Source organism: Esox lucius, chromosome 23, assembly GCF_011004845.1.
Source record: "Esox lucius isolate fEsoLuc1 chromosome 23, fEsoLuc1.pri, whole genome shotgun sequence".
NCBI classification, from domain to species: Eukaryota; Metazoa; Chordata; class Actinopteri; order Esociformes; family Esocidae; genus Esox; species Esox lucius.
Genome location: NC_047591.1, coordinates 14,808,263 through 14,822,187, shown reverse-complemented (window position 1 = coordinate 14,822,187; position 13,925 = coordinate 14,808,263). Strand labels below are relative to the sequence as shown.

Here is a 13,925-nt window from a genome sequence, read left to right as displayed (position 1 = left end):
CTTCACAGGCGAACTTGTTTTCTTTTCAGGACCATACTAATTAAACAATTATTGACAGTTGTGATACCGGTGTTGTAAATGATTGGTGTAGTAAATGGATCACATAACTAAAATTATTATTCACCTGAACATTTACCAAACATTTACCTAACATTTATGGCTTGCTACCACCCAGATGTGACGTATATAAAGACCACACCCTCACTGACAATGAACTGTTGTCCAGGGCTACCGTCGACCTCACTTCCCACTAGGAAGACTGAAAGGGACTCACCTGAGTTGTATGTTTGTAATACCGTTGAAAATTGAATCGTCTCGAGCATCGACGTTTAACAAGCCGAAACAGTTTACGTACATTTTAAGAAGCAATCCTAGACAAACAGAGAACGCCCGATTCTATAGCATGTTGTTTTGTAAAATGGAAGAAAACTGAAGAATCTTATCGTTGCTAAACGCTTTGCATTTTGGAGTAAACGCTTCCTCAACAGCCGGAACATTTGTAAACGTAATGCATATAATGAATGCACCCCTGATTTACTGGTTTGTGGAATCGATAATGGCACATTAAATGATTTTGCAAGCTGTTTACGGAATTACACGTTTTTTAGACGGGTTACTGAATCATGGAAGAGCTGCAATTTATGAAATCTGTTTTACCTGGGCAAGAATCATTCACTCATGACGCAGATGACACGAGTTTGGCATTACCTCCTGATACTAGTACAAAGACTCATTCAAATGATCGGAGTTTTCGTGTTCAGCAACAAGTGCAGCTCACAATTGCTCGTAAGGGCAAAAAGACAACTCCCAATGGTAAAATATAATAATAATTTTACATTGTAATTGTGTTTACATTGGGTCTGCGTGAACAAGCAAGGATTGTATAGCCTGTTGATATACCTTGTCGCCTTGGGAATTTAAGATGAAGCCTGGGAAAGTGTTCAGGCATACCAGGAAATTCAAGTCGAAACCAAATGCCACGAAATACTTTATCTGTTGACATTTTGCTGGCATGTGTGGTAGCAAATGAAACATGAATGCCCATTGTAATAAATCTCTTTTCATATTTGCATTTATACCAGAAACGGACAACAAAAAATCTACATAACAATAATTCAAAGGCTTTTCATGAAGAACTATTATGACACAATCAGTAGGACTTCAATTTATTAATATTGTTCCATATTTTGATTAAACAAAGGGATTACAGATGAGGACAAAGTTTTACTGTATTTTGCATTCAGGAAGATCATGTATATAAAATAGGGAAATTAGACAATGTCTATCACAATCAATATCACGCAACAACCACATTGTCAATGAGGTTTATCTTTCAGGCAATCTTCCGCCATCCATAAACCCACCAAGTATCGCTGGTTTCAGAGATGGACACTCTAGTATGAAGGTAAGGAACAGTATAGACACATATATATACACACACGTACACACACAAATCTCCCCATTCACACATGCACTTATTCCCTAAAATGATTCAGAGCTACAAGATTAATCTCCAGAGGGGCTGAATGGGGAGTCAAGTGCAGTTTGGAGGATAGTGGTGTTTCAATTTACCACAAGAAAAAGCAAATGTCTATTGTATTGTTACACAAAAACAACAACAGTGGGTTGGGATTCCAATTTACTGCCCATGTGGTTTGAATAAATACACATGATGATCTCAGGCACACACAGATATTATAATCCTCATGCTCATAGGACAAAGATGGACATCTAACAAGTGTCAATAATGTTACTGTCCTCCAGGGACACTTTACATTCTGTTTACCATCCATTGAAAGAAAATTCAATTGGATTTTATTGCATTACTTTATGAATCCATTAGAGAACCTAAGGTGTGGTCTGTAGAAAATAGAACAGCACACTACAATGCAACCATGACAAGCACAATGGCCGTTATTCATTCATCAATGACCATTTGGTTTGGTCTTTTTTTGAGGGGGAAACCTGTTCAACCTTTAATGGAGTGATCAGGTCCGTGTACATTAGCTGTACATGTGGCTGCATTTCTCAGAGGTTTTAGCACTATCATCGATTATGTGTTTAGTTGAATACATCATCACTAAGTTGTATGCCTTTCCAATGGAGTCCCAGCTGCTTTTCACCTTTCCATGTAGATCCAGTCATCTTTCAGCCAGACAGGGGGCGTGGACTTCAGCAGATGGTCGTCTTTGAGGGAGAACATCACCAGTCCGTCTAGGAGGATGGACGTGTCCCCCACCACCAGCCCGGAGCTTCCTCACTCCTGTCTGGCCTACAGGTCACTCCGCTTGGGAAACTACACCCTCCCCAGCACTAGGCAGCCAACAAACATGGCGACCTTAGCGGAGCGGCTGCACGGGACAGAGCTGATGCGGCGTTACGCCCGTTCGGAAATGTCCACTAGCTATAGACGGACTTCAATGCCTCCGGCCCTCGGTGTAGACCGCTCGTTTCTGTGCAGCAGCCCTGCGATTCGGACCGATGACGGCCCCTGCTTGAGGGAGGCCCAAACTGGGACGGCAAGTATGAGGCGACAAGTGGGCTACAGCTCTTTCAATGCTCTTTCGATGTCCCGGAGAGCAGAGGGCCTGGCCTGGCTGAGGAGTGAGAGCCAGCAACCTGCGGGAGGAAGGCGGCCTCCCTCATATCCGCCCTCGCTGATCAGCATGGAGGTGGACATGGGCCAGAAGAGGGAGGCGGTGGAGCTGGAGAGCAAGCATAGAGAATTTGAACTGACTTCTCTGTAAGACGGCTTGCTTTATACACACTGACAATGAAACCTATACTCAGTTAAATTCTTTTTTGGCTCAGCAACAACCAATGTTGGTTGTTGCTGAAAGGCTGAGGATGTTGGTCTCAGTAGATGGAAAGAGGTTTAGTGCTAGGTGTAAGAACTGTTAAAGGGGATATTAACTCTAGGGAGACAGGCAGATACAGAGGGAGAGGTTGTCATGTTTTCAAAATCTATATTGAAATCTATATTGAAATCTATAGAACAGTCAAAACAAAATCTGAAGACCTCTGTTACTTACCAATGTGAATTTTGGAAAAAATATACTGTCTTGATGTGCTCTTATGAACTTCACATTTCTGTATGTGGGCTTTTTTTATTATATGGAAATGCCAGTTTGATCTGGCAGTTAATTTACTCCTCAACAGCATTTAAATGACTGACAACTAAAATTCCCTTCAAGAGAATCGATTTTATTCAGTTTCTTACCTGTCGATTCAGATTAATTGCATAGATTCTGTTGAACGATTGTTACCAGGACTCTTTTTCAGAAAGTTGTTTTACATTCCCTCTTACACACAGGAAGCCAGAGAGCAAGGTCCCTGAACTCACACTGGAGAGGGCAGTGAGCCTGCTGGGCCAAGAGAATGAGGACTTGCAGATCACTGCTGCCAGATTCATTCAAAACCAATCTTTTAGCAGTGCTGATGCTAAGAAGATGGTGAGCTGTAGCCTGTCTCTGATACTCAGTCAATTTGACTGCTCAAGGTTAAAAAACTGGTCTGATTTCGCAGTCACAGGTTCTGCGTTGAGCTTGATATTTTCAGTTGTGGAATGGCCCTGTGTGCCATTAAACTAGATTGTTTTGAGGGTTTTCCCCTTCATATGCATTGAAATTACCTGCCACATTCACATGAAAATGTAAATTGTTCACCCAAAATGTTTGGAGTATGGCTAGTTGAAAAGCTCTGCTCGTCTGTCCCAAGGTGTTTTACCTCCATGGCATACCCAAGCTGATCAAACTGCTGCAGAGTGACAATGAGGAGGTGGAGAGGATAGCAGCGGGAGCACTTCGGAACGTGGTCTTTGAGAGCGCAGAGAACAAGATTGAGGTCAAGGACGACGGGGGTGTGACCCCTATACTCTCTCTCCTCAGGAGAAGTCGCGATGTTGATACTCGGCGGCAGATCACTGGTCAGCTTGAGCAACGTCCTGCGTGGATACTGGCCAAGGTTTCTAAAGATGTTTTTATGAAACAATGGTATTGACACAGTAATAACCTTAACGTTTTTTTTCTGCAGGACTGCTGTGGAACCTGTCGTCCCATGACCTTCTGAAAGAGCATCTGTCCAGAGAGGCCCTGGAGATCCTGACCACCTCCGTCCTGGTGCCCTGCTCGGGCCTTTCTGAAGGGGAGAACCCCAAAGACGACATGCTGGCTGACCCAGACACCTTCTACAACGCCACTGGCTGTCTCCGGTAGGTCATCCGGCGTAGGCGCGAGTGTTCATTGGGCAGTTGTCTGTTCGGCACTGGTGTGTGATCTGTGTGGTATCGGTGATCAAGCTAGCTGTGAGACAGTGGCCCGGTGTGATGTGCAGAAGAGTATTGTAGGCGTGTTTGAAAGGATCACATGCCAGCCGTCTCACACCACAGTGTTACGTCCCATTAAGGTTTGTCTATTATGTCTGTGTATTTGACCGACATGAGCAAGAAGACTCCCACAGTTAATCTCCATCTGGCTAAACAGGCAGACTCGATGACTTTCGGCATCGGTCGCATCCCCTTGATGGAGCAGTAATTTGCTGGAAACTGTATCCTATATATCTTGCAGTCCTCTCTGACCGGCGTCCATTGATTTGGTTAGACACAGGTATACTGCCTGGCAAACACAACAAGGGGCATTACAAACAGTGTTTTGCCTTTGCCTAGCAACTGATACAACTGAAACAGACAGGGACTAAATAATTAATGCACTCTACCTCTCATTGGGTCTTCACAGAATTGAAACCTCTAAATCTATACTGGCTGTGCTGCTCTTAACAAGCTCTCATTGTGTTGTGTAACTCTGAGGCACACCCACCCCACCCCCCCCCCCCTGCCTGAATATGGAATTTGACTGAAAAATGTGTCCCCCTGCCCTGACAAATTGTTTTGAGGTCTCTTGTAGAGTAACTTTCCGATAGGTGCCTATTGTCTTAAGAAAGTAGTCACATGAATTGAGGCAACAGTCATGTGTTTTTCTATTCATGTACTGACCTAAATCTGCTTCTCCCAGTGGGGAAAATAGGTGAGTTACAAAAACATCCACAAAAAAAATCTGTCGCATTTTTCTACTTCTATTTACTAATTAGCTTTTTCTCTGTGCTTAAAGCTGTTTTACATCTGACCTGATATAGACATTTCATCAAACATCACCTATTCTCATTGATCGTGTAGATAAACGAAAGGCCTGAAAGTTGCCGACACCAAACATTACTCTCCCGTGTGGGCATTTGGTCCATCTGCAACCACTGGATAGAGTATTTGAAATGCTAGAAATGCCTTTGTTGATTAGCAATCGTAATGACGACCTGTCATTGTTTCTTGCCAGCAACATAAGCTCGGCCGGCCCAGAGGCAAGAAAAGCCATGCGTCTGTGTGACAGCCTTATCGACTCTCTGGTATATTATATCCGGGGTGCCATAGCCGACTACAAGCAGGATGACAAGGTACTGCATGTTGCTGACCAAAGTATAACATTTACTAAGCTTTTCATGAACCCTTCTAGCACTGCTACATTAAAGCCTTTGCATCCCACGGCAGCGTCCAAGCCCTGCTATTATTATTATTTTTTATTTTTTTACAATAGAACACATTAAGACAGATTCAGTGTCCGACTTTCAAATTAATAGGAATCACCCCTTTAGTCTCCTCAATTTAACGGTTTCTCTCCTTTATAGTCCACAGAGAACTGTGTGTGCATCTTGCATAACCTGTCTTACCAGATGGAAGTGGAGCTTCCGCAAAAGTACACTAGTGAGCTCCGTGAGTCTCGGCTGAATCTCTCTCTAAAGACCAAGACCCCTGGCTGTTTCGGCTCTCGCAGTGCCAAAATCATCCAAGTAGGGTCCCATGTCCTGTTATCTTCTTTGTTGCCCTTATCATGAACTTAACATTTATTTTTATCTGTTTATATCCAGTAGTAAATTAGTTATGGACCTCATTTGTAACCTCTTTAAGCTTGGTTTCCTTTCTGATCAATTTAGCTAAAAGCCCTAGACTAAATGAACCTAGAAGTACTATATAACCTGGTATCTGGAAGTTACCTATCAAGTAAAGGGCCTGCATTTGTCCTTTATGTTGTCCGTGAAGAATCGTGAGTCAAACTCCCCTCTGCTGGAGGAGAAGGCAAACCCCTGCGGTATTGAGTGGCTGTGGAGTGCCATCACAGTACGCATGTACCTGTCTATCATGGCCCGCAGCACGCGCCACTACACCCAGGAGGCAGCCATCGGAGCCCTGCAGAACATCACAGCCGGCAACGGCCCGGTAAGAACATGATGGCCACTGCTCCGGGAGTGGGTTGACACTAATCAAAGAATCCTTTAGAACGCTTTCTTCCTAGAAAACTAGATTGACGGCTGGACTGGAGTCTTGCCGTGGATCCATTCATCCATTGGTCATCGTTGTTATTAGTCCCGTCCTGTGGGTCTGTCGTGCAGTATGTCGACTGTGTCGGTTGGTGATGTTGGGTTCATGGCTCTGTGTGGGCAGGTGTCCCAGGCCATTGCCTACACCATAGTACAGCGGGAGAACGGTCTTCTGCAGACCAAGAAGATGCTACAGGAAGGAGAAAGGGATGTGAAGAGGACTGCCGTGTCCCTTCTAAGAAACATCTCACGTTACAGGGACCTTCATGCTGACATTGGTGAGCTGCTTATTGACTCTTCAACGGCAATATTTTCGTTCAGACCAAAAGTATTGTCCTTTTGGTTTGCAACTATATAAACGCCTAGAACCATAAGCATCTATCACAGTGCCGATAGAAATCGAAACCGTCTCTGACAAACCCTTCCACATTCTGTAGTCACACAGGTGCTGCCGGAACTGGTGACGATGTTGCCCAACTCGGACACGGGCATAGACCTGCCTACGGACGTCACCATATCCCTTTGCAACATTCTCATCAACCTTAGCCAGGCCGAGACGCAGAACATCAGAGCCATCGTCAACCACGGAGCGTTACCCAAGATTATCAACATCAGCGCAAAGGACAACGGGTCAGTGGCTTCAGAAGACATGCCCGGGTAGCTGTCAATCATATCACCTAACCAGGTCATGTGATATACATGCACAAATGACCGCACCGTCAATTATGTGGCGGCAGTCGCTATAAGCTCTTGCAATGTGCAGACGGCGTGAAGTGTGTGCCATGTCTTATCATTCCGTGGTGTTTTCCAATATGTTGTGGTTTGGATTGAAGGGATTCAATGTCTTCTGACGGCTTCATGCTGGTCAATGACTGTATGCTTGTCTGTAGGTATGGTCCTACCAGGGCTGGCCGAGCTGCCTGCATCCTACTACACACCATGTGGGGTCACTCAGAGCTCCATGGGGCATATAAGAAGGTGAGGCCCCATACACAGTACATCCTCAAGGACTGGAGACAGTTGTTGTAGTGGCAACTTCTTAATTGATCTAATCCGTGGCTTTTCCCTCTTCCTTTGGTAGGCTGGATACAGGAAAACAGACTTTGTCAACAGCAGGACAACAAAGGCTGTGAATTCACTTCGGGATTAAGCGGACGAATGAGAAATCTGTGATATGTCTCGCAATGCATTGTGTCGACTGGGGCAGTGGTGTGGGTTTTTTCTGTATTTCCTTGGATGCTACTTTGAATGTCTGTTTTGTTTGTTGATTTTTCTGCTGTGTGAGGAGTTAGTTTTGTTTATTTGCATGTTGGAGCCAGTTCCAGTGAAACCCGTTGCTGCAAGCTCTTCCAAGTTCAAGCTGAATTTCTGCAACAACATTACGTTTTGAAAAACAAAACTGAAGGGTGATTAGCAAAGACTTGAATTACATTTGAAGGAAAGATTTTGCGCTGTAGGTAACTTATCATACAATTTGAGCATAAGATATTATAAATATATTTGGTTGAAAGAAAAATCTAACATCTTTCTAATTATTATGCTCACTAGGGTCAAGAGTAGAAGTAAAACGTAATTGTTAATTACAATATTTCTGGTGTTAACATAGTCCAGGTTGGAAAGCATTTTGAATTACAACTGTTGTTTATTCACATTGTACACAATCATGGATGCATATGGTGACCATCTAAAAATGGGGCCATGTTAAGTAGCCAAGTGTTGTCTGCTGTTGAAAATGTATTATTTCTTTTGTACTGAGTTAGAGACATCCTTGTCTTACATAGCATATACATGAATGTAGGCACATTCACCCCTGAGGTGGTATCTCTGAAAGTTTATTGCCGTGTAAATAATAAACATCTGAAGCAGATGAAGAAACTTCAAGAGCCACAAATATTAGACCAACCTAAAGATGATTAAGTTATGAAGAAAAAAACAACAGTATTTTTTTCTCATCATTAGGTTGAGTGGTTATTTTGCATTAGTAATATTTACAACTAGGATGAATAATTTCATCCCTGGTCACTTCCCAGTCGCACCTTGTGTCTGTTTCTCTGTATAGCACTGGAACCGGACGTTAAATGCCAGTCAGACTACAGTGGGTTGTGGTAATGTCTTCCCTGCATATACAGTCTTGTGGAAAGTCTACTGGAGTCTATGCATGTCCACTCTTTCTTACGTGTCACTCATGGCTGGTCATAGCACTTTTCAACCCCTCAGCAATCCACGTTCATGGCTCTCTTCACAATTAGTCATTTGCTCAGTCTGTTGGCCTGTGCCAATGACTCAGTCGGGTAATTGCTAGATCTACCTGGATCTACTGAAGGATCTGGTGACTACTGTGAACTGTATCTAGATATACTGGTAGTCTGGATGAGAAGGGAATTAATACCTTATCAAATAACAAATTTGACCACTTTAAATACCTAGTTCTGGGCCGAGTATAATTTACTTTCCTTTTAGTCAAGGTGAATTGCCTTCACACAAAGCAGAGCAACAGTTATGAGTGGCCAGCAATGAAATAAACAGACATTAAGAATAAACATGTAACAGAAATTATTAATCGAATACCAGATAAGAGAATAATAATTTCTAATGCCAAATGACAGCATACTACTTTCTAGTTTTATTCGTTATCTCATTGTTAATGAGATATAAGAAATTGTAACTATATTTTCGTGGGTATGTTGACTGAGAACACATTTTAAAGCAGGAGCGCCAGAAAAATGAATAGAAAAATGAATCTAATCAGATTAAGATTTGTGTGGGTCTCTGTATCTGCTGCTCTCTCCAGGTCTCTCAGCCATGATAACCTTGTTGTGGCTATGTAGGGTAGCTGTGGTGCAGTACATCTGGAGGGGGGAGACACAGGGAGGCTGGGGGCCAAGGATCATCACTCCTACACAGGGCTGACAGACAACACAGAGCGCTAGGTGATGGTCATTACATGGAAAGTAACACAGAATTGGACTAGCCCCCTACTGAATCACCTAAAGTTGCTATAGACAAAGAATCAGATGATATTTTATAGTCAATGGCAAGAGAACAACAGCTTGTGCAATATCCACCAACCCCTGCTGAAGGAACAGGCCCTCCCACAGCTCCAGTCTTCTGGGAAAGGGAGCTGGCAGGTCTCCTGGCCTGGACAACAGCTAAGTGTGACGATACACACAGTTTTGACATTTATAAATTTGGCTGTATCGTCATGCGTTGAGCTCTCATTTAAAAAAAGAAAATGTGATTAAATAGAATGCCGGATTGAAAGTTATGCCTTTAATTAAAAAAAAAATGTGGCCATTGAATTCTGAAGGCCCCTACATACAAGTGTGTGGCCTTGCGGGGTTACTCTAGGGCTGGGCCTTGTAGAGGGAGTAGTCAGGATGGGTTTTGGATGAAGGGCTCTGGGTCCACGGACTATGGGATAATCTAAACACAAATCAAACCAGTATCATCATTTTATTTTATTTTTGTTCCAATAATATTTATCAGCAATTGATAAATTGTACATAGGGATGTATCTTTGACTTGAACTGACCTTCTGATCAGAACAAAGGGTGTGATGTCAGGGCAGTTAACCTCTGCTGCAGTGATGCTTTTCTCTCCACAGGACAATGTCACTTCTCTTCTGCTCTCCACTTTCACATCATGCTCAATGCTGTCTTGGCATGTCTTCATTCCAGTACAGTGGGGCGGTGTATACCATGCTATGGCCTTGACATCCATCAGAGTATGCAGATCATCACAGAGGATACAGTATAAGGCAAATATACATATGCATAAGAGAATGACTGAGGAAGTGTTTTAGTTTAGAAAAATAAAACACTTTGAAATTTAAAGAGATCACAATGTTGTCCTAGATCATTATATTATGAAATCAGGGGTTGTACAACCAGCCACACATTCTTCTCACTTGGCAATTGTCTTTGCATAAGACTGTGGTGCACTCTGGTCCCAGTGTAATCTGTGGCAGCCCTGCCCAAACAAACTCCCCTGGGGGATGTCCAGAAGCTTCAGACCAAACCTTAAAGTAGAATAAAAATTGTGGTAGAAAAAACATTGTCATAGAAAACAATTGTAATTATAATAATTAAGGCGATAGTTCATGATTTAAAAAAATGTGGCTGTTTATCTACACTCCGAAATTAACTTAAAAATAACATTTTCATAGATCTGTGGCCAGTTTAAAGGACTAAGTAATTTTGTTAGCCAACGCTAACTTGTGATGACTGGACGTCTACAGGAATAATCCGCCAAAAACCACACTGGCGCAATTAGTCAGAATGCTTTCGATTGTGCAGTGGTACAAGTTCACAAGGAATTTGGAAGACAGGTGGGCCTTCTTCACCCTCTTCAAAAAGATTAGGTGCTGCTGTGCCTTTTTGACCAGGGTTGAGGTGTTGAGGTCCAGGAGATGTCCTTGGAGATGTGGACACCCAGGAATTTTAAGCTGGGCACACGCTCCACCTCAGTGCCATCGATGAGAACTGGGGTGTGACGGCACCCTTTAGACTTCCTGTAATCCACAATGAGCTCCTTGGTTTTCTTTGCGCTGAGGGCCAGGTTGTTGTCATTGCACCATGCCACCAGGCTCTTGACCTCCTCCCAGTAGAATGACTTGTCATTGTTATGGATCAGGCCTACCACTGTGGTGTCATCTGCAAACTTAATGATGGTGTTGGAACTGTGTACAGGAACGCAGTCGTGTGTGAAGAGGGAGTACAGGAGGGGGCTCAGCACGCAGCCTTGTGGAACACCAGTGTTCAGGATCAGGGTGAAGGAGGTGAATTTGTCTAACCAGACAAACTGTAAAGTCCAAAGTCCAATTGCAGAACGAGGGGCTGATCCCTAAGTCATGGAGTTTGTCGACCACCCTAGAGAGGATGAACATATTGAATGCTGAGCTAAAGTCTATGAATAGAATTCTCACATAGGTGTTGGTTTTGTCCAGGTGGGTCAGGCCAGAGTGTTAAGCTGTGGAGATGGCATCCTCTGACCTGTTTGATTGGTAGGCAAACTAGTAGGGATCCAGTGTTGGGGGGGAGGCAGGACTAAGGTAGGCCAGGACCCATCTTTCAAAGCACTTGATAATCGTGGGGGTGAGTGCAACAGGTCGGAAGTCATTTCAAAATGTTATTATGCATCAGACGATTTTCTATTTAGGTCAGTCGCTGGCAGTCATTCAGCAAGTTATGTCTGTTTGTAGAACTGTAGGAAATTAGCATAAATTGTAGAATAACAACATGTTTTGTACACCCCATGGCAAAATGTATACAATTGAAAAAAACTACAAATTGCCAGGGCTTCCAAAAAGCTAGGACTCACCTTCCTGGAAGTAGATAAAGTGCCTATAAGAAAATCCTAAACTATCTGAAAGTTTTTGAAATAAAAAATAAAAGACTATCTTTAATAATGTTCACCAAAGTGTTAACACCTGACATGCGTTGTCATAGACCTACCATAACAGAGCTAGCTGACTGGAGGAAAGTTCTTGGATGGAAGCGGAATTCTGCAATGGGACATCCTGCTACAATTTGCAGGAGACGGAATCCCCCGATGTCCCGCTCTCTCTGACTAGAGTTCTCCAGCCTCACAAACAGCCCCTGCATCTGGACATCGGCAATCAGGACACTGCCTGAGGCACTTCGGCACCGCACCACAGTTGTTGTCATCATAACAGTAACACAGCACCACAATCACTTTGACATAATTTCACGTTTTCCTACTCTTTTCCTACCTGGAGTATTCATGTCTGTGTTGCCTGGCAGTAGACAGTCTCTTCTTCCTCTCCTGGGCTCCGCTGGGAATGCTCTCCTCCAAGTCTTTAATCAGTGAGAGCCAGATATCTCTGGTGGTTTGAATGGGCTTTGCCGACAGAGGACGTCTGGCACAAGAAACCATTTTGTCTCCACCTGCAAAACCATTTGAAGAGAGTTGACAGGGGAAAACAGTTGTGTAACAGATGAGAGCCTGCTGAATGAGAGAATTTAGGGACTTTAAAAATTATTGCAGACAATCACTCTTTCTTAATTGTGCATGTACATGCAAAGTTTACATTTTAGAACACACTCAGTTTAGGCAATTTAAGGATCTGCCTGCAACCTGGCCTATACGGTAGACATAAGTTAGTAATTGTACAAATTCACAAATTGCAATTTGTACAATATGTTATGGATTTGCAATATGTGTGACATGCTGCAAATTCCACCTGGTTGTTGCTGACATTAGCTAGGTGGTTAAAGTATGCTAACACTACACAGGTTGACAGTTAGGAGCAGGGATGTAGTGACAGGCTAATGCACATAAGTAGTGTTTACATACCTCTTAATTTGTGAAATAGCATTTGCTATTCAGACCAAGACATGAAAGAAACTACCTCAGGCAAAACCAACAACTACAGTGTCAAGAGACACAGCCAAGAACCATACAGGGCAATTGTGTAAACTGACATCTTCAGATAAGTAAAGAAAAAAGATATCCTAAAGGTCTTTTTATGCTTTAAGAATGCAATTTCATGTAATTGTGTGGATGATACATGTGAGACCCATCATTTTGTGAAATATAAAAACAGTTTCAATATGGAGACCATTTAACGAGATTATAATGCAGATACAATTCTATTTTTTAAATGACTTGACAAATAGTAGTAAGGCAGATGATCTGGAGATAGGCTGCGAGGAGGCATGACTGACAAAGACAGAATGACAAAGACAGAAACTAAATACCAAGGTCATGAGGCATTTACAGTATAGGTTATATTCTCCAAGAACAAATGGGTACTTTTCATCATTCATAAGTCCAAAAATAGATGAAGCAATTGCCAACTGCCTCTTTAGATAACGTTCTTTCTATATGAACAATTTGTTTGAATATTTCAGTACCTGTGTGTTCTTCAGTGTAAGTACATCTATGTTCTATATACTGTACGCATATTCAAATGGGGAAGTACATACCAGTATCCACTCCTTGAGGCTGTTTCCTGTAGAAGCTTTCTGCAGCTGCTGTAGGTTGCTTTGTACAGGCCTGTCTCTCGGAGGAGGGAGAAAGTTTAACTTTGTATATACACACTGTACTTGACCTTTGTAATGTGGCTAGTCCTTCCTACGTGGGGTCTAGTGCTGAAGTACCTTAGTTATCCCAGGACTTCTTCAACATGGCCTGTATGGAACACATCCACAAACAAATATCCTACATAAGAAAAACCCTTCTCTCAAGCACTTAACTTGACCTAATCCGGATCAATTAAGCCAGTTCTTTTTTTAACGTGGCACATCTAAGAACTGATTGCAAAGACAATAATGACAACATTTCCATTTCACAAAAACACTCTTCTAAAACACTGAGAAATACCTGAATCTAACCGACAGAGGGCAACATTGCTATTATTGCTTAGAGCTTGCTTGGAGCCATAATACAATGCAAATGGCATATCCCTTATGAAATGCACCAAATTCTCTTCAACTCCCATTTGTATTCGAAGCCTCTACTTCATTATTGTATTATGTTCATTGACACTCCAATGTTTGAGGTCAAGGGTAAAGATCACTTGAAGCTGAAGATCAGTCTTT

At 42.7% G+C, this 13,925-nt stretch overlaps 2 protein-coding genes across 2 annotated transcripts; one reads left to right on the top strand and one right to left on the bottom strand.

The window, feature by feature from the left end:
- Positions 1–232: 232 nt before the first annotated feature.
- On the top strand, positions 233–8,836 carry pkp2 (plakophilin 2). Its single transcript, XM_010864195.4, has 13 exons — positions 233–813; positions 1,338–1,405; positions 2,136–2,743; positions 3,314–3,452; positions 3,718–3,925; positions 4,033–4,210; positions 5,325–5,442; positions 5,674–5,835; positions 6,086–6,262; positions 6,488–6,641; positions 6,801–6,993; positions 7,254–7,341; positions 7,445–8,836. The coding sequence occupies exons 1-13, from the start codon at positions 624–626 to the stop codon at positions 7,511–7,513; spliced, it is 2,352 nt and encodes a 783-aa protein (XP_010862497.2). The 5' UTR covers positions 233–623; the 3' UTR covers positions 7,514–8,836.
- Positions 8,837–11,625: 2,789 nt separating this feature from the next.
- Positions 11,626–13,382, bottom strand: LOC105005928 (lamin-B2). The gene is made up of 3 exons (XM_034290259.1): positions 13,311–13,382; positions 12,095–12,269; positions 11,626–12,000 (listed from the first exon to the last, which is right to left on the bottom strand). Exons 2-3 carry the CDS (start codon positions 12,256–12,258, stop codon positions 11,805–11,807), a joined length of 360 nt encoding a protein of 119 aa, XP_034146150.1. The 5' UTR covers positions 12,259–12,269; positions 13,311–13,382; the 3' UTR covers positions 11,626–11,804.
- Between the last annotated feature and the right edge of the window lie 543 nt (positions 13,383–13,925).